This window comes from Oreochromis niloticus, linkage group LG4, assembly GCF_001858045.2.
Source record: "Oreochromis niloticus isolate F11D_XX linkage group LG4, O_niloticus_UMD_NMBU, whole genome shotgun sequence".
In the NCBI taxonomy this organism is placed as follows: Eukaryota; Metazoa; Chordata; class Actinopteri; order Cichliformes; family Cichlidae; genus Oreochromis; species Oreochromis niloticus.
The window spans coordinates 6,690,377-6,714,620 of record NC_031969.2 but is presented as its reverse complement, the minus strand read 5'-3'; the positions used below and the strand labels follow the sequence as shown (position 1 = coordinate 6,714,620).

The window sequence follows — 24,244 nt, the reverse complement described above, 5'->3', positions numbered from 1 at the left end:
GAGTAGATTTTTTAGAATATCAACAAATTAAATCTATAGTAAAAAAGAAACTTAAACCTCATTAAGTTGAATTCATCTCAAAACTCTAAAACTACTATCTAAAACACAAGACACTCTCCAAAACAGATGAATCAATATCCCCTTTCTATTGCACAATGGGAAGTGGATCTATCAGTCAGCTTAGACCAAAACTTCTGGTCTCAGATATGCTTAAAAACCTTTCCATTGATTAGAAATCCCAATCTGTAATTAATACAATACAAAATACTACATGGAGTGCACTATACAGGTCACACTGTCAAGGCAATACACCTAACGATTACATCCACACGCTTTGGTTCTGTCCACCAGTTCAGAGATTTTGGTGGTGGATATGTGAAGACTTATCAAAGTGTCTGAAATGTAAAATTCTAGTCTCCCCTTTAGTGTGTTTGTTGGGAAACTTAGATGATGTCACTACAGAGATGAATGCAGTCCACATGGTTCTCACCACCTTCATTGCCTGACTGTCTTCATAAACTGGAAAAATAAAAATAATCTTAATTCTAACCAATTTAGAGACCATATGATAGAACATATTAGTCTATTAGCTTCTGCCGCCACATTTGATCTCTCTGGGCTTCTTTGATCGGCTCCATCACCTAGTGGGGGTGGGGGTCGTGGTTTTTTCCCACCTTCATTATTGTAGTTGATGTGGGGGTGGGTACAGACTTGGGTTGTGTGGGGATACTCTAGGGACCAATTTCTTGGGGGGGTCAACTCGGAGGCTGTGGTCACAACCTGGATGGGGCTCTGGTGGCTCTTGGGTGGCCACCAAGAGCCACCAGGAGGCTGCCTTTGGCAGAGCTGGGGGAGGGTCTGTGTTGGTGGACGTAGGTTACCGGCCTGCTAGGTGCTCCTGGGTGGGTCCAGGGTGGACTTGGGGTCTTGGGTCCTGGTTGGTGTGTCATCGGGGTGGTCCACCTCTGAATTTTAAATACATGTAGACATTGAGGGTTCTTGGGAATGTTCATCTGTTATCTGGCAGAGAGTCAGTTGCACCTACCCCTACTCTGTTTTAAATGCACTTTAGAACAGCATCCATCTACACCACATATCAGCGGGCAGAGAGAGGGATGGGGTCTTCACACCCAGCTCCCTGTGGCTGCACCATGGCTGCTGGGTCACCCTTGTCCAAGGCACTCCTCAGCTCTTTTCTAGGTGGATGGAGTGACTGCCCCTGCGGGGGTCCTCCTTGGCCTCTCATTCTCTGGGGGTCCACTAGATGTCTGTGGCCTGGATCTCCTCCATGCCTGCTTAATGTCCTGGGGGCTATGGCTCCCCAGACCTACTATTAGACAGTGGTGATTTACTGGGAACACTATATTATATTCATATAGTAATATTCAAGGGTGTTTGAGAGTTTGATGATGTTAAAATTTGGGCAAGCCCACTAACAGAAGATTTTTTTGTTAAAATATTTGTTACTTTTTTAAGGTAGAGTGTAGCACTTTAAGTACTATGACAATAGTATTCTATGATAAAAAAGAACTAAGGGTTGAGTGAGGCAAAGGCAGGGATGGCTGCATGCACTTTCTCCTCATTCATCATGTGTTATGTAACACTGTCTGCAGGAACAGGAAAAATCCAGTTATCTGCTTTCACAGGCTAGAAAACCTTGGCACTTGCACACTGCATGCACAACATACAAAGACATGCATGCACAGACAGACGGTTTCTTGGCAACGCCTCATGAACTGGATAAAACCGGTTTTGATTGTGAAAGTTACACAAGACTGCATCTTCATATGCCAGGGGGGAGAAGAAGTTCACAGTTTGCACTGTAATAAGCTGAAATCTGAACATCAACAGGAATTCAGCAGCACTACTGTCAAATGAAATAGTTAAAATCATACGGATTTTAGTTGTGGATTATTAATTTATGTTGAGGCCCCATTCATAATAATGCTAAGTAAAAGTAATGATGGGAAGTTTTACTTTCCTGGGTTACTGAGACAAACAAACATGTTTAAATTTGTTCAGAAAGATCTCCTTTGAGCACTCGGTGCAATCGAGGCTGTTAATGAGTGGTTCAGAGGCTCTTTAAACACTGTTACTGTTCATTTACTTTCCTAGTCAAGCGCTGTACGGGTGTTGTTCACATAAAAGTAAAATACATGACTATCACAGGTTCATGTTGTTCAGTCATTGCTATTTACCAGTGAAAAGAACCAAGTTAAAATGCAACTGACATTACTACCCTGTCACTATGGCAACAGTCCAGGCGCTAAATGAATATAAAGACACATTTGTGTGTTTCTTGTTTCCACTGAGTAAGATCACAGAAGTGTAACTATGGAACTATGGAACTACTTTGAAGGCAAGACTCCCTTTAAAAAAAATAAATAAATCCAATTTTATTTGTAAAACCCTTTCTAAAGAGTTTTGCAATATGTTGAACAAAGCACCAAAATACCACACAACAAATCAATAAAATAAGTTTTAAAAAGGCAATGAAAAAAATCTAGTTTAAAATTACAGTCTTGTTTCACACCAAGGTTTGTTACTGTGAGTTTAGCTGCAGAGGACCAAGTCCAAGAGGCACCGCTGGGTCAGAACATAATGACATCAATCTGACTTCATCCATCTCCCCTAAACCATTAATGTTTAGGGGAGATGACATTTCTTCTTATAGGCATGTGTGTCATACACATAGAAATATGGAAGGTCATGTTTAAAAAAAACATGCCAGGCAGAGAAGGTAAGGGGAAGAAAGGATTAGCTTGAGAACTGATCTTTGTGTGACTCCATATGACATAGGGGCTGAGGCAGATGCAGAATCACCAAGATGGTTAGAAGGTTCTCTGTGTTAAAAGAACCTAAACCACTCTAAGGCTATGCTGTTAATGCCCACATAGTGTTTTAATGAGCCACGAGTGAGGTCTATTGTGTCTAAAGCAGCAGAGAGATCTAAAAGCACAAGAAAGCCAAAGTCACCTAAAAAGTAGTAAAAGGTCATTAAGAATTCATAAAAATACAGATTTTGTGCTTTAGACAGTTTTAAAACCAGTTTGGGAAACACAGTCTAATGTTTAAGAGTACAGTTTTTTCTTAAATATTCGAAAGAAAAGGGAGCTTCAAAATAGGTTTTTAAATCAGAGAATGTACCCTAGCCTGTTTAAAATAAGTAGGCACGACATCAAGTGAGACTGCTGTTAATAGTTACCAAGAAGAGAACTCCAGCAGAACCAGGCTCTGGGAGGGACAGCCATCCGTTGTGACTGGCAGGAGCCGGCTATGTTAAAAATAAACTCGGCCAAAATTATTTCAAGACTACATCAGTGACTCATCCAGGAGGTTACAAAAGAACCCAGAAAAACATCTAAAGAACTAGAGGGCTCAGAGGGGTCATAATTTAACAATAAGAAACAGTTCAGTCATTAGCTGAAATCCTGAAGGGTTATGCAGACAATGATCCAAAGTTCACCAGAATGCACACCTATGAAGCATAAGAACCCCCCCCCCCAGAAAAACCCAAAAAACCCCCAAAAAAACCCAAACCAAATAAATGGTGACAGGGCTGATAGGGAGACAGTTGCTGAGAAATAGATCCAACGTGCTACAGACCAGAAACAAGAAAGGTTTTTGGAACTGGAAAATATGGAATTACACCATTATGATGAGAACAGGCAGGAGAAAAAGGAAAAGGCTTTATTTTCAGTCACATTTGATTATGCCTGTTTTCATGAGGCTTCTGGTTAGTTTCACATGTGAGTACAGTTTAAAGCATCTAGGATGTTTTGACAGTAATTTATAGAGTAAGAAGAAAAATAAAGGAGCGCAGCAAACTAAAAAAATCTAACTGTTCTCCAGAACATCTGAATCATATTTACAGTTTTTGTGTGTTTGTTTGTTTGTTTGTTTGTTTTGACTAAACCTGCAGCATTTCTGCCCTGTCCTTAAACAAACTGAACTTACTTTGACAACAAATCTGTTGTGTAATCAGCTGTGCGGTGGTATTATTGAATACAGCAGCTAAGAAATCCATAGCACAGCTACTAACACTGAATGTATTTAATGAAACTAACAATATTTGTGACTTTTAAGGGAAATGTAAATATAAAAAATATTTTTGTTCTGAGCGCCTAAATTACTACAAAAGGCTGTGGTATGAATTCTGAAACAAAACAAGGACCTCTATGAATTCTTAAGTTAGCATACACCTACACACAAAAAGATACATCCTCTGATTAAGGGAAATACGAACTGTAAAATCGATGTTAGCATCAACAAAAAGTAAATGTTACTGTTAACCGCATCGCCTCCAAATATTATGTCAATTTGTATTTTAATCTCTGTATGCCACCCTTTGGTGGTGTACAAAGGACTGTTTTAATATTTGGATGAAAATGCAATTGATGGAGTCTAGTCTAGGGGGCTTAAGACTTTTGCACAGTTCAATTCAATTCAATTCAATTTTATTTATATATATTTATAATTAAATCACAACAAAAGTCGCCTCAAGGCGCTTTATATTGTACAGTAGATCGCACAATAATAAATACAGAGAAAAACCCAACAATCATATTGCACAGCAATGTATACAATATAGATTATAGCTATTTATGGGCTAGAGTTCCAAGAAACTTAATAGTCTTTGCGATATTTGTGTTCAAACAGCCTGCAGAGGTCTGAAAGTAGACTGACACACCAGAATGTCGAGCAGAAGGCCTGGTTGATTTGACATGGAATGACTGATTTCTTAAGTACTTAACACACTTGGTTTGCCTGGCCTATTTTACATAACATACTGTCGAGCTGATCTCTCAGTGGGTTAAATGTTTGAATTTTGAACATCTTGATTTACAAATAGAATACTAGTATAGTGAAGCAATAGATAGTGCACAAGTGAGGTGAAGAGGAGATTTCAGGCACGATAGAGTGGGTGGAGACAAGTGTAAGGGGTGATTTGTGACAGAGGGATTGCAGCAAGATTTAAAGGGAAAGTTTACAAGATGGCAGTGAGATATGCTATGATATATGGTTTAGAGATGGCGGTAACAAAATAACAGGAGGCAGAACTTCACATTGCAATTTCTGAATGGATTATTGTTGAATTTAACAGTACTGTCAAATGAAGCAAGAAGAATACTTCAGTCACATTCCATCAATACTTTTTCCCTGTGTCGTTTCTCATTACACATACTTTGATTTATGAACATCTCTGGATGAATTTCTTTGCATGTTTGAATTGGATGGGTTGCTACTGACATCTGGTGAGAATTTCACGTCAGAAACACCTTTAGAAATATATTTGCTTAGGAAATGAGTGATGTGTTCAGTTTTACCTGCTGTATATCTTGAAAAATGAAAGTCCCTCCTTGTCCGACTGCAGAGGTGCCAAAGAAAACTACAGAATCCAACATTGTTTTGGCAAAACTACACAACAATTCAATATTGGCTTTATTGACCTCCGATTGAAGTAAGTGAATGTCATTTCTGCTAATGCTTGTGCTAGCTGATCCTCACTTTCTGCCATCAGCTGATCAGCACTTTGAATGTTTCCCAGTTTTGTCTATGGAAGGCAAACAGCAATGTTTGCTGGCGTCTACATGTTTCTCAGATTAGTTGCCAATAACCAGAGTATTTTGCTCAGCGGGCGTGTCATCAGTGATGTAAATATGAACAGGTTGGTAGTGTACTGCAGGCGTCTGTTTAGGGCTACTCTTCCACCTCACTGTCACCCATCCTGCCTGATTTCCTGGTTGCTTGGGACAGTTGGCTGGAAGATAGCTAACGGTGGCTAAGTTACCTTGACCTACACTGACTACAGGGGTCTGGCTAGCTACAGCAGCGGTCCCCAAACTTTTTTATAAAACCAGTACCGGTACCAAAACAAATAGGATTTATTCATAATACACGGGAAAAGACCCAGGGAAACCGAGGTAATGATAAAAACGATTAAAAAATTGCTAAAAACTAATAAAAACCCTGAAAATCATGAATTTCACACCCGAGCCTCAACTCTCGCGGCCCAGTTCCAAACGACTCACGGACCAGTACCGGGGGGGACCGCTGAGCTACAGGACTTTCCAGGATGCAGTGCTGGATCTACAATTCACTGAGCCTTGCCTCTAAAGCTACGAAAGGCTACATTCATTACAAGTAGAGATAGGCAGTAATCTGATTACTTTTTTCAAGAAACAAGTAAAGGGATTACTATTGCAAAAAAAAAAAAAATAGATTACTGTTACTTTCCCGTAAGTGACTAAACCATGATTATGTTTGTGAGAGTGTCTCATGACAGTGACGTACAAGTGTGCGACGTCCTTGGCAGCAACAGACGTGTGCAGATCAATGGATAATATCAATGGATAATATGGAGTGATGGAGAGAGTACGACCATGCAGCATTAAAGCTTGGGAGTACTCACATTACTTTGAGTTTGATTCTGTAAAAAGTGATAAAAACATTAGTGTCCACTGTTCACTCTGTGTGGGTAGAAAACTTCTGTCTACAGCAAAAATTAAACTTAAAATCTGAGCAAGCACCGAGCAGGCTGCCACGGGAATGTGACATTCACAGAGAAACCCCCAGATCCCCCCACTGACATGACCGCTGTGGCAAATCTCCATCCGCCCCACTCCTGCTAAACAGGTGAAAATAGATTTAAGAATGACAGGACTCAGTGCTGCTGAATCTTTGATTTTATTTATTGTTGCTGAGTTTTACTTATTTTATATGCTGGAATATGCAGAAAATAGGTTTAAATGTTAAACTAATTCTTAAGTGAAAGACTGTTGCATATAATTTAATATTTGCTTAATGCAAAGTGCATAAAGTTAAAAGATTAAAACTCATAAAACAATTTTTAAAAAGAGACTTTTTAATTTGATTCAATTTTATATGATGGATTATGCAGAAGAAATAGAATTGGGCTGAAAGGTCTATTGCTTTATTATGTATTCAGGTTGTGTATCATGTTTTTAAAAAGTAACTAAGTAATAAATAACTAATTACTTTTGAAAAAGTAATCAGTAAAGTAATGGGATTGGAGAAATAATCAGTAAATAGTTATATCCACGCTGCAACACAGCGTGGATATAACTTTTGTGTGTCACACACCTGCGACACATGAACTGAAAGTAGCTGACTGTAGTATGAGTGCAAGTGGAACTGAAAAGCAAGATTGACAGGCAAGCAGACTATAAATTTCAAAGAATTACACCACAGAGAACCAGTTTTCTACAAAAACCGGTTCCTGATTCCCATCTGTAGTTTCCAATCGTTTTAAAGGTGCAGCAAATCTAAGAAAATCAAGGGGGAGGAAAAAAAAAAAACTGTCAATGATGATATTGAGCTGTTTAAATTAAGCCTAATTTCAACTGTATTCTGAGATGATAACAAAGTTTTCATGCTTTCTTAATTAAGGGGTGTAAACAAAAAAGTAAGCAAACATGTAGTAATGGTAACAATGTCTACATTAGGGATGGGGCTAGAAGTTGCCTTGTCTAGGCAACAACAGGGTCTCCTGTATTCACAAAGCTTCCTAATACCAAAACTAGCTTCCAGAGATATGAAAGCACGCTGAAATGTCATTCTCTCACTCGTTTTCCCTGGACTGAGGCTAAAGAAGTCTAAAATGATGCATGATTTTAGAAAAAAAGCACACAAAAAAACAATAGGGTTTAATATGCAAGATATTCAACCTTAAAAGTTGAGAGGTGCCGTGAAAAATATATCTTTTTTTTTAATACAGAGTACACAGTGATTCATTCAGATGAGGAAATCATGTTGACCTGCTGACTTTATAAACCATTCATGGAGCCTACAATTATGTCATACACTCACAGCTGATTGATAAACCAGCAACCATAAAACCAGTCTATATATAACTGCAGAAACAAGCCATAATACAATGAAGCACACACATTATTACATGCATTGCAATCTATTTTGTGATCTCATTTGAGAGGCAGCAAGCACCTAATGCAGTAACACTATAGGCTGAAATGAAAGTGATCATCACCATCACCCTCTGTGTTGTTCATTGAGCCCCTCAGACAATTAATAAGGTTTTGACAAAGTTGTTGTTTTTTTTTTCTGACGGAGCCAGAAAAATCATTTAGAGTTTTGGCTGTCTTTGTAAAACTGTCAGGTTACAAAATCATTATATGAAAAACACAGGCTTTGACACTAAAACGTATTGACTCAAAGAACAGCTACACCTTCAATCTCTGTTGGGATGCTGAATTGCTTAAGTAAGACCCAACAAAACTTTTGCAAGCCAATCACAATCCCTTATCCTATTAAATAAAATCAAACTTGCAAAGATGGAACCTTATACCATTTTTAAATCTAAACACAAAGATTATGGCTGTCAACATGAATATTCTCCCCTGCCTTTCATACATTCCTTGAATCTTGCCGGTAGACATAAGCGATAATCAGTTTAGCAATTGGGACAAATGGACTATCTGGCAGGGAAAGAAACCTAGAATGAGTTTCAGCGTGTATCAGCTGTTAAAAGAAAGGAGGGATGGCTCTACCGTGCTTAAGAAGCTACTACCTTGCAGCACAATCGATTCCTCTACTCCATTGGTGCAATAAAGTCTACAAAGTTAAATGGAAAGAAACTACTAACTAAAACTTGAATCCTTACTTAGGACCTATATTTCATTCACTCAAAAGGCTAAATTTCATAGCTTTTTCTTTTTACAGGATGCAGTTTGGAGTAAAACTATTTTTTTAATATCTTCAATTGCAGAACTATTACGTCCAGAATCGTACTCCTGTAAATTTAACAACATCAGAATGAGAGTTCCAAAAAATTAAAAACCTTGCTTTGAATAAAACTTTAACTAAAGGGCTATGTAAACTGTACAATACGCTCTCCTTTGCTAACAATGACAATACTTCATTTGTAAAAGAGAAATGGGAGTCTAAGGTGGGGGTTAGACGATCAGAGCAAGCCCGGGGTAGTATTGGCAAATGCCAATGGTCTTCACTAACATCTGACTTGGAGAGAGCATTGTTGGAAGACCGTCATGACACATTTCAAAACCCCACATCAAGACAAACATAAGAACCCAAATGCTCAATGTTGGAGACACTGCAGTTTTTATAAGGCTGGAAGATAAGTTCTTTTACTCATTCACAGGTGAAAAAACTTTCTGGGTTATGTCAGGTTCAGACACTTCAAGTGTCAAATCTGAAACTCTGACTTCACATATAAAATAATGACTTTTCTTGGTCGTACTTGCCAATCCAACAGATAACAGTATCATGTCTTTGACAGCAATCTTTCTCCCTGCAGTGTCACCCTCTGAGCTAGAAACAAGCTGGAAACTGTGGTATACACATTGTGGTAGAACTTTGTACAATAATGTGTGGTGGAAACTCTTTGTACTATTTCTGTCTGACACTGTTCTTAAATACAGAATTTAAAAGAAACAAACAAATAAAGTAAAATGTTAAAATGGACCTTCAAACAGGCAGTGCAGTGAGGAGTAATATGTTCTCGCATCCATGTTCCAGTTAAAACCTGTGCAGCAGCATTTTGCAAAAGCTGAAGACAAAACAGAAAGAAGTGGCTAACCACAACATGCAACAGACGATATCATCTGCATAACAATGAAAAGCAATTTTGTGCTTTCTTAGAATGGAACAGAGGAGCAGCAGATACTTCTTATTCCTATGGAAGAAGTAAGGATGAACTTAGTTTGTAACACACCACTTCAGCATTGATTACGTTTTCTAAATAAATAATGGCATCATGATTTATGTCTTTTTGTTGTTATTCATATATATGAAAAACCAATGATACGACCAATATATTGTTTAGGTTTACTGTTCCTATATACCCAATTTTAAGACCACATTACATTCTAATATGTCCCGATTCATAAAACTGATTTGCGTGCTTTTATTTTATTGACAGAATGCACATCAGATTTTGGAGCAATCCCAATTTACAGAAATTAGTAAGGAAAAACAGAGGAACTTTTTAATCAAAACAGCTACTCGTTTGTAAATAAAATGTTACACAGACATAACGCGATTATCTTTTCTCTGTTTATCATTGTGATACAAATCTTGGCCAACAATCTATAAAATACAACATTTAAACTCCTTACTTCAGTTATACAGCAAGTCTTTATCTGACAACAACCAGAACAAAATAAATGTTAATACAGTGTCTCGTGTCATTAATGATAGGGAAAAATACCTTCTTTTATATATCGTTATTCTGATAACCTTTAAACTCGTTCTTGTCGCAGTACATGTTTGATGCGTTTAGGAGTCGCTGTGAAGAGTCCTGATTTGGATACATGTAAACAAGGTATTGATTACACGGTCGCCCTTTGCTGCAGACTGGAGTTGCCATAAACCAGGACAATAAAGACAGTATGTGTGTGCAACTGATAACGCAATAATAAAACTTAATAACGACGCTATTTATTTAAGTGCTACTGCCATTCCGCTCTTCTGAAAAATCTGGATCCCACTGGTTCTGGCTGGTTCACACAGAGATTGGAGGTTCATGAATCGAAATAGGCTGGCCAATCCAAACTAATAATATGTTCAAATGAGACAGACGTTTCATTAAAAGCTATCCAGTCGCGGCTGCAGCAGATCCCAGTGCACTGACGTTTAACAGACCTGACACAATCACGATGTGCCAGTTCCACAGCAATTGTGATCTCATCTAAGCTACCCATGTGAAAATGATAAAGACTTTGAGAACACTTACTGATGATCCAGTGACAGCCGCAAGATCCACACGTAAAACTACCGGCACCACTGCTGCTGCAAAGAAGCAGTCTCCTCGATTTCTGCAACGCCAGAGACTCCGCCCACCCTGACAACATCCAGCAGGAGCGAGGCCTGCTCTGTACAAGAGGAGGGGCTTATTGTCAGTCCGAGAGAGAGAAAGACCTTGTGTTTTCAATCTAAAGGTACGCTGAGGTGTGTGTTACGAGACAATTATGCATTTCGTTGAAATGAAAAATCCCAACAGGATAAATAATTATTGTTTTCAATTAGATACTTTAAAGAATTTATAGAAAAAAGGAAAAAAAAAAAAGCTTTCTAAGATAGACGAGATTGGCTGTTAAATAGCAGCCAATCAAAAGAGTCTCTGCTGGCACGAGGAGATTGCTGGTGGATGGTGTGCAAAAGGAGTGGAAACGGGAGGACACTGGCATTAATTTATTAATTAACACTTGTGTTATGTGAATGAAGTATGTAGCCTAAAGCGCTTTGAGTGCTTCTTCTGACGTACTGTAGCATAAATAAATAGTGTAAATAAAAGTATATAAATGAACAAAAAGGCTTGAAGTTTTTTGAAGAGCTGAGTTTTGACAAGTTTCTTTAAAAATTCTAATGATTCTGCAGTGGTTGGTTCAAAGCACTAGACCAGAGCAGTGGCGTGTCTAGAAAATTTTTGTTGGGGGGGCCAGGTAGGGGCACAGATTTGGAGAAGGGTGGCAGATGTAATTGGCAGATAATGTTAAAAAAAAATTCTACCAACCGTTAAGTGTTTACTCAGCATTGAAGGACAGCAATATTTGCATAGTATTTTTACTGACATATAGGGCACATATGTTTTGGGCAAAAACATTTTTGGATATTAAAATACGAACATTTTTAACATACAGTTGGCAAATTAGCCAATGCAAAACTTAATCTGCCTATTAAAAAAAGAAGATAATCTTCTCAAAAATTGGTGTTTGATTTTGAAACAGGGAAAAAGTGGGGAAACAACTGGAAAGACTAACATTTGAATAAAACCTGAAAGCAAGTAAATACTTTCTATGCTGCCTTATGGTAAACTTTGGTAATACTGATGTATAAAGAACAACACTGGCTGATGATGAAATACAGTCAGCTGGCATGGTGACACTGCCAGTATTAACCTGCAGGGCTGGACTGGGACAAAAAATCGGGCATTTTGACCAGAGACCGGCCCACCAGGTATTAAAGCCATAAAGCCTTTGAATGAAAACAAAAGCTGTTGTGACAGTGATGTACACTGTCCTTTGGTATATGTATGATTTCTATACATTTTACGTCAGATAAAAACTTTTTTTGCAAGAATCAGATAATTATTTAATAAAAGCTAGATATTTTAAATGAGAATAAGAAAGAAAAGTATTTCTTTGTGCCCCCCTTTCCCTGTTAATGCCCTACCTGGCCCCCTGGCATAACTTTGCTAGATCCGCCCCTGCACAGTTACCAGCTGTCAGCTACTTAGAAAAGGATCCTGGTGTTATTTGTCTCTCAGAAACAGTTCATAACTTCCCTTCAACTCATTCATGTCACCTAAAAGGTAAACCTGTTTCTCCATCACCTGTTCAGCTCTGATGATTCAGTAAGGACATCTCCTGGTTTCATCTTCATGTTTCCCTCTCACCACATATCCAAACCAATATCATGACCAGCAGCTTTACAGCTGTGGCTCCAGCAAACATCAGCTGATACTAGAAATTAATATTAAATAAATTCTAACAACAGCTGACCAAGCTTAAACGTGCTGCTGTTGTTTAGTGCGACATCCAGCGGTTTCCTCTTTCTGGCACAAAGTGGGCGATAAACAAACAAGAGAGAAAAGCTGATCAGCTGATCATTGATCAGTTTCATGATTGAAGTAGCAACAGGAGAGGGAGGGGGAGAGACTGAGAGAAGAAGAGGCAGCTGTGCAGCATAAGGACAGAATAACTCCAGCTTTGTGTCTTTTTCCATTCTAGCTGAAGTACGGGACAAACTGTGTCTCTTCTCAGCTCAATACGAAACGCGTAATATTTTCTCTGAATGAAGGACCATTCCATTTTTTAAGGAGCCGTTGGCAACTGTACTAACTAACCTTATGAATAAAATAAAGTTCACTATCAGTAACATCATAGTACCCACCCAGCTGTATAGAAACTCCATCATGCTAGCTAGCATGCTGTACGAGTTATTGTAACTGACTGTAAAAAGTCAGCACAGTGAAAATAAACTCCACCTAAACTTGGTTTATATCTGACCCAGATAGACTGCATGTCATAACTTCTTACCTGAAGTTCAGTTAACCTGACAATCGGACTGGCGGCTGCCTCGGGTCTCTCCTCCTCCTGCCTCCCCTTCCCTCATCCACCTGCTGGCCTCCGTGGAAGCTCCACCACAGCCACCACCAAGCAACTGAGTTATTTTTACACATCGGCCAGCATCTGGCCAATCCACCACCTCTCATTGTTCATGCCGTTACAAAAAAAAAAAAAAAAGTCATCAGCCGGTATGCCCGATGGCCAGTCCAGCTATGTTAACCTGTTAATCTTCGCCGAAAAATTGTTTTCTGCGGTGCCGTCTTTCGTGCTTGGCTCTCCTACCTTTGCTAACATGATGCTCATAGTGCAGAAGCCCATGCTGCATTCACTTACACTCGGATATCTGAGCTTCACTGTGAAAACATGATCGTACATTTGATGTTTCATTGAATTTTAGTTTTAGCTTCGGGGTGACACCTGGGGTGGCCAGTCTGGTTGGGGGGGTGGCCTGTGCCCCCCAGGCCACCCTGCTGGACACGCCACTGGACCAGAGAGAGGATGGCTACACGAACCATGTCTATCGTGGGGCTGGATCACCGGAGCATCGTGGAGCATCGACATCAACAACCGATTGAATTTCAAGACAAGTACGCAGGCTGTATTTGCAAAGGGGAAGAGGAGGCTCTATCCTCAAAGGAAGATAAGGTCCTTTAGTGTGTACACCAAAGTGACGGAGAGTTGCTGTTTTTTATTGCTTTGTTTTTTTGTCGCTTAGTTAGCTAGTGCTTAGTAAAGCACTTTGCTGTGGTTTTCTGGGGAGCAGCACTGGAACTGTTGACTACAGACTGGATAAACTGATCAGGAACCAAGCTCTGCATTGGCTGCAAAGTTGACACTTTTAAAGCTGTAGTGAAGAGATGGTCACTGAACAAAGCATTCTCCTCATGGATAATCCTGACCATCCTCTGCACCACTTGCCAGGAGTAGAGATGACTTTTTAACAGACTGATTAAGCTCCACTGCCACAAGGACAATAGAGGGAAACTGCATACTGTTATTTTTTATAATACAATAGGTCTTTCTCACAGATAAGCATCTGTCAGAAACAACTGCAAAACAAAAAATCCCCAAAATGGGATAAATAAAGCATTTGTCTTATCTAATCTTTGGGCACTTATTAGGCAAAAGTTGTCAACGCAGATGTTCAACCTTTGCTCTTTGGCTATAGTCACCAAAGTGAATATCACTAACAGACTGTCTAAGATAATCTCTGAAGTATCAGTATCTCTGCAGCAACCTGGGCGTGGTGTTCAGAGGCAGGTATTCGTTGGGTTTCTTGGACACCATGAAGCAGATCTGTAAATCTCCTTTATGGTGTCATCATGGACAGAATTTCATGGTGAAGAAAGTTGAAAGGGTAAGATCTTTTGAGAAATAATGTTTTGAGTTACTTGTTGCTACGTAAAAAAGCAGAACCTATGTTTGCATAAAATAATGATGTGGTCCCATGTTTCCTAAAAAGAATGCCAATTTCAAACAGGTTTGAGCTTTATCTCAATCCATTTAAATGAACTTTGGCCCGGAGAGGATCGTGGCATTTTCACATATGACTTTTTCTTTGCATGATTTAGAGATTTAATCTGCATTTGTGCATGGCAGAACAAACTGTGTTCACCGACCCATGCAGTCATTTCTATGTGTTTACCCTGTTTAGTTAGCTCATGTCCTATTTTATTTTGGTCATTTCTATTCCTTGTGCATTGCCATGAGTCTTGCTTCCTTTTGAGTTTTGTCTCTTCTGTTGTGATTTTTGTTCAGCCGTGTCTTGTTTTTCCCAGCTGTCTCCACTTCCCTAATCACCCTTTTGTGTAAATATAGTTGCTGTCTCTTTTTGTCCTCTGTCAGAGTATCAGTTCTGACACAGAACAACAACAACAGTCCTCCACGCACTTTATATTGGGAGGTAAAGACCTTACAGTTATACCAAGGAAACCCTAATAATCAGATGGCCCCAAATGAGCAAGCGCTTGGTGACAGTGGGAAGGAAAAACTTCCTTTTAACAGGAAGAAATCTCCAGCAAAACCAGGCTCAGGGAGGGGCAGCTGTCTGCCGGGGGTGAGGAAAGGGAGATGGGACAAAAAGAAACAATTTGGAAGAGATTAATAATAACCTATTATTCAATTCAGAGTTGTATATAAACACAGAAAACTTAAAAAAAAAAGAAAAAAAAGCTGACCCTTTGTAGGAGCTCTCTCAGTGTGGTTCCAGTTTAAATCAGGAGCGGTCTGTTTATGGTGTGAATGTGATCTGACTTCAATTTGAACCAACCAACATTGCAAGTCTGAGCTAAAAAAACCCCAAACTTGTGGCAATGTACTATAGATATGAAAAGGTCCGTATGGGCTAGCAATTAGCTGTAAAATGCATGTAAATTCTCCATGTTCTCCAGTAATCCAGAACACAGAACTGTATTCCTGATGGAAGCAAAAGTGAAAGGGTAGGTTTACAAGTTGTTAATGAGACTTGGTTTGATGTATTGTTGCCTCTGACCCAATGCACTTTTGCCTAATGAGTGGACTGAACATTCTCATGTGGTTAGTAGTGACACTTTCTGGTTGGCTTCCAGTTCACCTGGATTCTCTGTGCGAAAAGAAACCAAATCACAGGAAAAAGCTTATATGTTTACAAACTCATTAACTTATTCGGACCAACGTAAACAAGAGACAAGGCTGAGGTGGTTTTGACATGTATCAAGGATGGAGAGTAAATACAGTGAACTAATGTTCAGTATGGAGTTGCCAGGCATGAGGAAAAGCAGAAGACCACAGAGAACATTCATGGATGTAATGAAGGATGACATGTAGATTGTTGTTGTAACAGAGTAGGAAGATGGAGGCAGATGATCTGCTTTGGCAACCTCTAAAGAAGATGAACATCTGCCCGTCTTTATGTCTGAGAAACTCGGCCTCTCTAAGATTTTTTTCATAATATCCAGTCATGTTACTGACATGCTGCCAATTAACTTAATTAGTTCCAAAATGATCCTCCTTTTTAGCATCACTTAGGCCTAGATTAGGCTGTATACAAATGGCTGTAGAATCAAGTAGCCATTCCTGTTATTGTTATTTGAAATCTGCAGTCTGAGGTGCATGTGTAGCTGTCGCAAATTCTTTTGGCCTGGCAGAGTACGCTGGGTCATAAAAAATAGCTACACACATCTTCACAGACCCTAACGCTCAATGTCAATTTTTGTCACCCAGACCTGAGCGGATTTTCTGGTGTAGAACATATAATCCCAGTTTTTATTTGCATTTCCAGACTTTTGTTCCCCTGTCTCAACTTTTGAGATGTATTACTATTATCAAATTCAAAATGAGCTCATATTTTTAATGAAATAGTAAAATGTTGCTTAAATATTTGACATTTTATTCGATTGTAAACAAAGTTATAGGTGTGAAACTGGCAAATCATTGCATTCCATTATTTATTTTTCACAGGGTGAAGTGTTTTTGAAATGGGATTTTATTCAAGGAAAATATCTTTCTTACATTTTATTTGATGGGTTGATGCAAGTTTTTACATAATGGGGATTGGTCACTTGTCCAATAATGCTTGAGACCCATTGCCTTGGAGCGATGATAAATCAGTCCAAACTATTTCTGAGTGATCAGTTATAAAGAATTTGAAGATGGGTATGGAGTAGTACAGTCGGCTCTAGGAGGACTCTTGTAGAGCTCCAGTGAGCCATAGATGTTTTATTTTACCTCTAATTAATTTCATTCTCTTTCTTCTTTTCATTGACTTTAACTTATTACTCTGTCTGTGACACAGTTAAGACTCGGAATCATGAATCATTAACATGACTGCTGCGTTTAATGATCAACTCCCAGCTGAACAAAGAAAGACTAAAAATCAGACAGTTAATCAGAAATTACCCGAACCCTGGACATGTGGTGACAAAAGTTACAAAGAAAGAATTTCTGTGCTCAAAAACACCAACAAGAACAAACGAAAAACATTCCAAATACATCAAACATCCAGACGATGATGTAATCACATCAAGTTATTCAAGTCTTTTTTCAATATACAAAGTTGTTAACTTATTTTTGTATTAGATTTGTAACAAAAACCCCAAAAGAAAAACAATAAAATTATCTTAATTTTAAATGCAAAGCAGCAGAACAATAATTATCTAAAGTATAAGTGCAATTAGTTTTTAATCTTCATTCCAACCATTCTTTACTCTTTACAGTAAACCTTCCACCAGCACCTGGCTCAAAGCAATTAGGAAAACATCCAGCTAAATTTAGGGTTTTGACTTTTGTTCTTGCAGAGGCAAAACCACAACGTCATGTTTGCCAGTGCTTTATGTCATTTTATATTGGTAGGGTTGAAGATTAGTGTTGTGACATTTGCTAAATTTCTGTTTCAATAAAGCATCAATAGTGAGTCTACCATAAACCTTAGCAAATTATTTTTGTGCAATTCATTTAAAAACGTGTCCCCAATATAATAGCTGGAAAAATAACCATTTCCACTCCTGTCACCTAATTTCAATAATAAAATAATAAAAAAAACAAAACACAAAACCTCTTCATAAATAATTATTTGATGCGCTACTTTAGAGTCAAGGAAAACAATCTATTTTGTAAGGAGTAGTAGAAAATGCATACAGTATGTTCACGTAGCCTGTGAGTAAGAGTACGACATAAGATACAGGCAACCGGTGAAACTGAAAAAGCAAAGCAACCTAACCCGGTTTGTCCCTCTGATATAGTACTTACATTTTAAGGATAATATTTTGGAGAGAATAGTATTCTCCCTCATACAGTGAATACCTGAGGCAAAGCTTCTCTGTGGCAGAAGCCCACTTTTTGCTCAGGTTGCATTATTGTGTAAAAAGTAGTTTTCTAGTGTAGTGTTTACACTTTTGCTTGGCAAGTGAAAGTTTGCTGGTTCAATTCCAGCTGGATACACATATACCCTTTGAGACTGAGTCAGCTAAGGCATCTGGCATAAATCTCTCTGTAGCGACCCCTTGTGGTAAGAGAAGAGTCAAAAGTACATTTTGTGAATAAAAATGGGAACATCTCACATGTCCCATAATCACATTCTGCTTCACACAGCTGTGACTAATGTCCACAGTTTTTGTTTAGGGAAAATGTTTCTATAGAAAAGATTGTTTATTGTTGTAAAATACAAACCAACTCTTAGTGTTGTGTGTTAATGCGCACATGAAGGGAATGTTTGAAGGCAACATATCAGTTGGTATTTTACGTATGCATACCATGCATATCATTTCCTTCAACCATTCACAGTAAGGGGGTCAAAACTAACTTTAAGCTGCTTGATTTCCAGAGTTCTAACAAATATTTTATTTAAAATCTCAAAAGAAATCTATAATAAGGCTGCTCCTCTGCTCTGTAATCCAACACCAGATGAATCAGCAGACAGAAACTCCAGCCCATCCCCCGTTTGAAAGAAAAGTCTACACTAAAACGTTATAATCAACTGACAGGCAGCACTGATGACTGCCTCAACTGATCATAATTCAATGCACCTACATCTGATGGAAAACATTCAACAGTCATTTTGAATTTGATGACAGCAACATAACTTGAAAGTTGGCACAGGTTCACACTGAGTAGCATCCCAGCTTCTTTTAACAATCTGTATATGTCTGGGAAACGAGGAGGCTTGACCTTTGGAAGACGAGTGCTGCCCTATTCTTGTCTGAAAGAAGAGAATCTGCTCAACAGTCCTGGGGTTGTCTTTGCTGTATTTTCTGTTTGTTTCTGTTTGTTCTGAACTGGAATGCTAGCAAGCCAATTCAGTGTTCGACTCTTAAACTATAAAGATATTCTGTTTTAATAGCTGCAGAAAGTATCGTGTTTCTGAAATGTGAAAGGCTTCCCTGAAAAAGAGGTCTGAATGCACTGGAGGCACTGCTGCTCCAGATGTGCAAGCTTCCAGTCCAGTAGGCACTAACCCACACTAGGGATATAAGCTTTTAACGCAGTGTCAACTCAAAGATCCAATATTTATGTTTGTCCACAAAGATATTCTCAAATTGCTCCATAATTTTAGAATAAAGCTGTTTTTTGCAGATTGGTGAACCTCTGTCCATGTTTATTTCAGCTTTGTGTCACTTTTCCAGACTTTTGTTGCCCTATCCCAACTTTTGAGACATGTTGCTGCCATTAAATTTAAAATGAGCTAGCATTTTTCTTATATATTATCAGTTCAAACATTTGACATGTTTTCTGTGTTCTGAGTTTGAGATTTTCAAATCATTGCATTCTCTTTTTATTTACATTTTACACAGTAACTTTTTTTAAAGCATCTTTTAGACTGGTTGCTCTAAGATGGTTAGAAAACCTGCAGAAACAGTCCTATCTTGTGCTCCCTTCTGCCTCTTGGCCTTCAGGGTGCATATCATCTGAGTCTTCCGAGTCATCGATCTCAGAAGGCGACTTCAGGTTTTTCTCTGACACCAAATCGCCTGAGGTGTGATGTGGTGTCTCTGGTGTAGGTGGAGAGATCGGAGGGTTGATGCTGCTGCCGATCCCAGTAGGATTTTCCTCCTGGAATGTTGCCTCAGCCTGTGTGGAGCTGGTTTCAGTGGAATCTGTGCTCGCGCCTGCACGTCGAAATAACTTCTGACCTGTGGCACAAGGCAAGTGTGATGTACAACACAAATCAGTACCTGTTGATTTCATGAACACTAAACTGGTCAAGATATAAACCTGTAAGCTCTCTAACGATGAAAAGTAGATCTTTCAAAGAGAAGAAGATGTTCTTTAAGAGAAAAATAGACTAAATATGCCGTGGCTGAGACCAAATGCAAAGTACTAATGGGGTCCATGAAATCATGGTCATGTGGATTTACTTTTCGAGGTGAACCTTTTAAAAAATAAATGAAATCATTCAGTGATAAAAATATAAGCCAAAATATTCGAAACAACAAAGATTACCATGACATGCAAACTTGTGGGTAGTTTCTCATCAAAATGCTCTCAGAATGAAAAAGTCATTTTTAATCTTGTATCAATTTTATCCAAACGGTGCTGTGCAGCTTTTGATCGCTTCCTCAAAGTCCTTTTTCCGACTCTTGCACTCTGCTATGCTTTCTGGATGTTCTCCACTGTATCCAAATGGTGACATAGGAGACATGAATTTTTATATCATGTTGGACAAAGATGGTGATGGTATAGCTGTTTAATGCACTAAGCTGGTGTACAATGCCATGAAGAGGGTAAAATATCCTCTTCTTCTTGCCTCTTGAAAGTCGGTAAAGTGTTCTCCCTCAGACACATTAGCATGTTTATAGACCTCTCTATTTACAGTCTGACACTGAGATGATTTCATGGGAAAACAACCCTGTGAATGTCACAAATAACTAAAAAAAAGAAAAGGTTTTCTCCTTGTCCTGACAGTGCAGACTGTTCCACTGAAACATGCTGTTTGGTGGAAACCCAGCTCTGTATGTTTACTCTCTATGCAAGTGGTCAGAAACGGGTTTCCAGGAATCTGAAAATTGCAACTGACCTGGAAGTAATCCAGACGCACACGCACACAACCTTAAAATAGAGACTGTCCATATTTAAGTTTTAATGGGCAAAGTCTTTAAACTTTATTACACCTTGTATTGGCAGGAAGAATTTTAGTTTCACTACCAACACTCAAACAGGATCTATTCTTTTCCAGCTCCACAGACTGTAGAGTAGCGTTGGATGATTGAAAAGAATCCTTTTTATCGTACACTGCTAGCTTCAGACAGACGATGAACCAAGGCCTGGTTTTAGCACCTTCTTTTTTGTGAACTTTCTTCTAAATTACTGCAGACTCGAACATCACAGGGGTGAGGCTTCTGGATCTGAAACGGCCAAATAAAGGCCCCTCTCTTTTTGACTCCGCTAGCTTTGAGAGTGGAAAAAAATAAATAAACTTGGCATCAGTCTGAAGCTGAACATCACACAGTGATGATTTATGCATAGTCAAATAAGCAGAATAGGTTACCTTAAACTTGAGCAAGAAAGGTGACAACAGGAAGTGATAAGTTAATTATTATGTGGTAGTTACTGCAAAGACATATTGCACAAAGTGCTTTTATTGGCGATCTGCTTTTACCAGAGCGATTGTGAGTGAAAGGCAGGAACTATCTTACCTGGCAGTTTCTTTGATGAAGAAATGGGAGTGTCCTGCAGGGATGGCCTGTCAGCTTGGGCTTTGGTGGAGTAAGTCGCTTCTGTGGAATCCAGAGAACCTAAAAACACAACCAAGTCATTAACCAACTCATGCTCTGTATGTTACACATACACTCAATTTGCTATATTTAAACTCAGTTATAGTTTTTATGTATAATCAGTGACTCAAATGCTTGAAGGAACTGGAACAGGAATAACTGTTGACAGAATACATTGATTAAAACAGCAAGTCAAAGAAACATTAGGTGGGTGTGAGCAAATTAAATTCAAGCTGTAAAGTTTTTAAAACAGAAAATATAACTCTCTCAAAAGCTCTTCTTCTAAATTCAGTCTGAAACTAAGAAACATTCAATGAAGAACCTGAGAACAAAGTATTCCACTTTACCTACATAGACTTGTGGTTGAAAGAAGAATAGCTTTGTGGGTTACACACAGAAATGCATTACCTGCTGCAAGACTGAATGTCCGTCCCTTTATGGAGCTTTGGATTGGAGAGAACCAGTTTAACACAGAGCCAACCACAGGGAGCTGTCTCAGCATTCCCTGGAATACACAGCAGGAGTTACATTTCATCATTTCAACACACAACTCAGTATAGGCACACTCCCATTTATTTATCTGTTCTGGAACACACAGTGAAGCAGTGAGCAAATCTTTCAAAAGTGAATACAAGCACCAAAACTTGTGCTTTTCCCTCTGAAACTATTAATCTGAGGAAAAAAAGAAAGTTGCTACTTCCAACACAGGGAACATTTAACCCTCCGGGTTTGTTCAAAATCACTACCCTTTCAGCTTGTTCGTGGCCAAAAGTGGTCCCCAACAGATTAAGTCTGTAATTGTTATTATTTTTATGTTTTTTTGCCATTTTTTCTGCAAAAAGCTTTTAACTAACTTCAGTTCTTTTCATAAATATAAAATAGTTATTACTTTTTAAATTTTTAACCCTTTAAACACCAGTTTGTTTGTCCACTGCACTAGCTGTAAGACAACCTCAAATCTCACATTTTATATATTTGAAGTGCTACTGGAATTTCTTGTATTATTAATAGTGGAGTCTGGGACATGTAATTGATTCACATCAACATTGATTATAATGCATTGTTATTTTTGTGCAGGGAGAGCAAAAACATAAAAACTCCCTCTCAGCTTTTCGTGGCCAAAAATGGCCACCCCTTGTTTACGTTTACAAAATGCTATAAAATTCATATATATTAAGAAAAAATTCCACTTTCATTGACTTGATTTTTTAAATTGGCATCAGTGCTATTCATGAAAATCAAAATTTAATTCAAATTCAGAATTTTAACTCTTTAAATACCAGTTAGATCACATAATCCTAGGAACTCATAAATGGAAAAAATAATAAAATCCCAATTTTTTTCCAAATAAAACATGCCATCTGATTTATTTTCTAACCATGATGGAGGTTAGATGTATAGCAATAATTAACAGTATCAATGAGTTTTATACATCTTTGTTTTTTTGTGCAGGGACAGAAAAACAAAAAAACTCCCTCTCAGCTTGTTCGTGGCCAAAAAAGGCCACCCCCGTTTACATTTACGAAATGCTATAAAATTCATATATATTAAGAAAAAAATCCACTTTCATTGACTTGATTTTTTAAATTAGCATCAGTGCTGTTCATGAAAATCAAAATTTCATTCAAATTCAGAATTTTAACCCTTTAAATACCAGTTAGATCACATAATTGTAATGATTTACAAAGGGATAAAAGCATCCATCCATTTCTTCCGCTTATCCGGGGCCGGGTCGCGGGGGCAGCAGCCCAAGCAGAGAAGCCCAGACCTCCCTCTCCCCAGCCACCTCCTCCAGCTTATCTGGGGGAACACCAAGGCGTTCCCAGGCCAGCCAAGAGATATAATCTCTCCAGCGTGTCCTGGGTCTGCCCCGGGACCTCCTCCCGGTGGGACATGCCTGGAAAACCTCACCCAGGAGGTGCCCAGGAGGCATCCTTGTCAGATGCCCAAACCACCTCAATTGGCTCCTTTCAATGTGGAGGAGCAGCGGCTCTACTCTGAGCCCCTCCCGAATGGCCGAACTTCTCACCCTATCTCTAAGGGAGAGGCCAGCCACCCTTCAGAGGAAGCCCATTTCCGCTGCTTGTATTCGCGATCTCGTTCTTTCAGTCACTACCCTCAGCCCGTGACCATAAGTGAGGGTAGGGACGTAGATCGACCGGTAAGTTGAGAGCTTCGCTTTTACACTCAGCTCTCTCTTCACCACAACAGACCGGTACAACGTCCGCATCACTGCAGCCGCTGCACCAATCCGTCTGTCCATCTCCCGCTCCCTTCTCCCATCACTCATGAACAAGACCCCGAGATAGTTAAACTCCTCCACTTTGGGCAAGAACTCGTCCCTGACACAGAGTGGGCACTCCACCCTTTTCCGGCTGAGGACCATGGCCTCAGATTTGGAGGTGCTGATTCTCATTCCCACCGCTTCACACTCGGCTGCGAACCGTTCCAAGGCGAGCTGGAGGCCATCACCTGATGAAGCCAACAGGACCACATCATCTGCGAAAAGCAGAGATGAGATCCTGAGACCACCGAAGTGAAAGCCTTCCGCCACTTGGCTACGCCTAGAAATTCTGTCCATAAAAATGGATAAAAGCATAAAATCCCTATTTGTTTTCTAAATAATACATGCAAACTGATTTATTTTCTAATCATGATGGAGCTAAGATGCATAGCAATAATTGAAAGTATCAGTGATTATATATGCATCATTATTTTTTGTGCAGTGACAGAAAAACAAAAAACCTCCCTCTCAGCTTGTTCGTGGCCAAAAATGGCCACCCCATGTTTACATTTACAAAATGCTATAAAATTAATGTATATTAAAACATTTTGCTACTTTCATTGACTTGATTTTTTTTAAATTACCATCAGTGCTGTTCATCAAGACCAAAATTTCATTCAAATTCAGAATTTTAACCCTTTGAATACCAGTCAGATTACGTATTATTACTACGTTTTGGGGGAAAATAGCAATAAAGTTCACATTTT

General features: G+C 38.9%; 2 protein-coding genes and 1 long non-coding RNA gene across 8 annotated transcripts in view; all 3 read right to left on the bottom strand.

Annotated features, from left to right (window-relative positions):
- abat (4-aminobutyrate aminotransferase) overlaps positions 1-10,887 on the bottom strand; it is a 49,417-nt gene extending 38,530 nt beyond the window's left edge. Inside the window, exons 1-2 of one of the 3 annotated variants that reach the window (XM_025906717.1) lie at positions 10,733-10,826; positions 9,464-9,547 (exon numbers count right to left, since the gene is read on the bottom strand). In XM_025906717.1, the coding sequence (XP_025762502.1) occupies positions 9,464-9,509 (46 nt within the window). In that variant the 5' untranslated portion in view covers positions 9,510-9,547; positions 10,733-10,826. Of the gene's footprint in view, positions 1-9,463; positions 9,548-10,732 lie in introns of all 3 variants that reach the window. The other 2 variants (XM_003459391.5, XM_005464936.3) reach the window with 2 other exon arrangements.
- A 5,972-nt stretch (positions 10,888-16,859) lies between these two features.
- The window catches only part of pdxdc1 (pyridoxal-dependent decarboxylase domain containing 1), a 52,145-nt gene continuing 44,760 nt past the window's right edge, over positions 16,860-24,244 (bottom strand). For all 4 annotated transcript variants that reach the window (XM_019358395.2, XM_019358394.2, XM_019358397.2 and 1 more), the window contains 3 exons: positions 21,662-21,758; positions 21,176-21,274; positions 16,860-19,672 (listed from right to left, as the gene is read on the bottom strand). In XM_019358395.2, the coding sequence (XP_019213940.1) occupies positions 19,401-19,672; positions 21,176-21,274; positions 21,662-21,758 (468 nt within the window). In that variant the 3' untranslated portion in view covers positions 16,860-19,400. The remainder of the gene's footprint in view (positions 19,673-21,175; positions 21,275-21,661; positions 21,759-24,244) is intronic.
- On the bottom strand, positions 19,861-21,169 carry LOC112846751 (uncharacterized). The gene is made up of 2 exons (XR_003219872.1): positions 21,028-21,169; positions 19,861-20,928 (listed from the first exon to the last, which is right to left on the bottom strand). It is a non-coding gene; the product is annotated as an uncharacterized LOC112846751 (long non-coding RNA).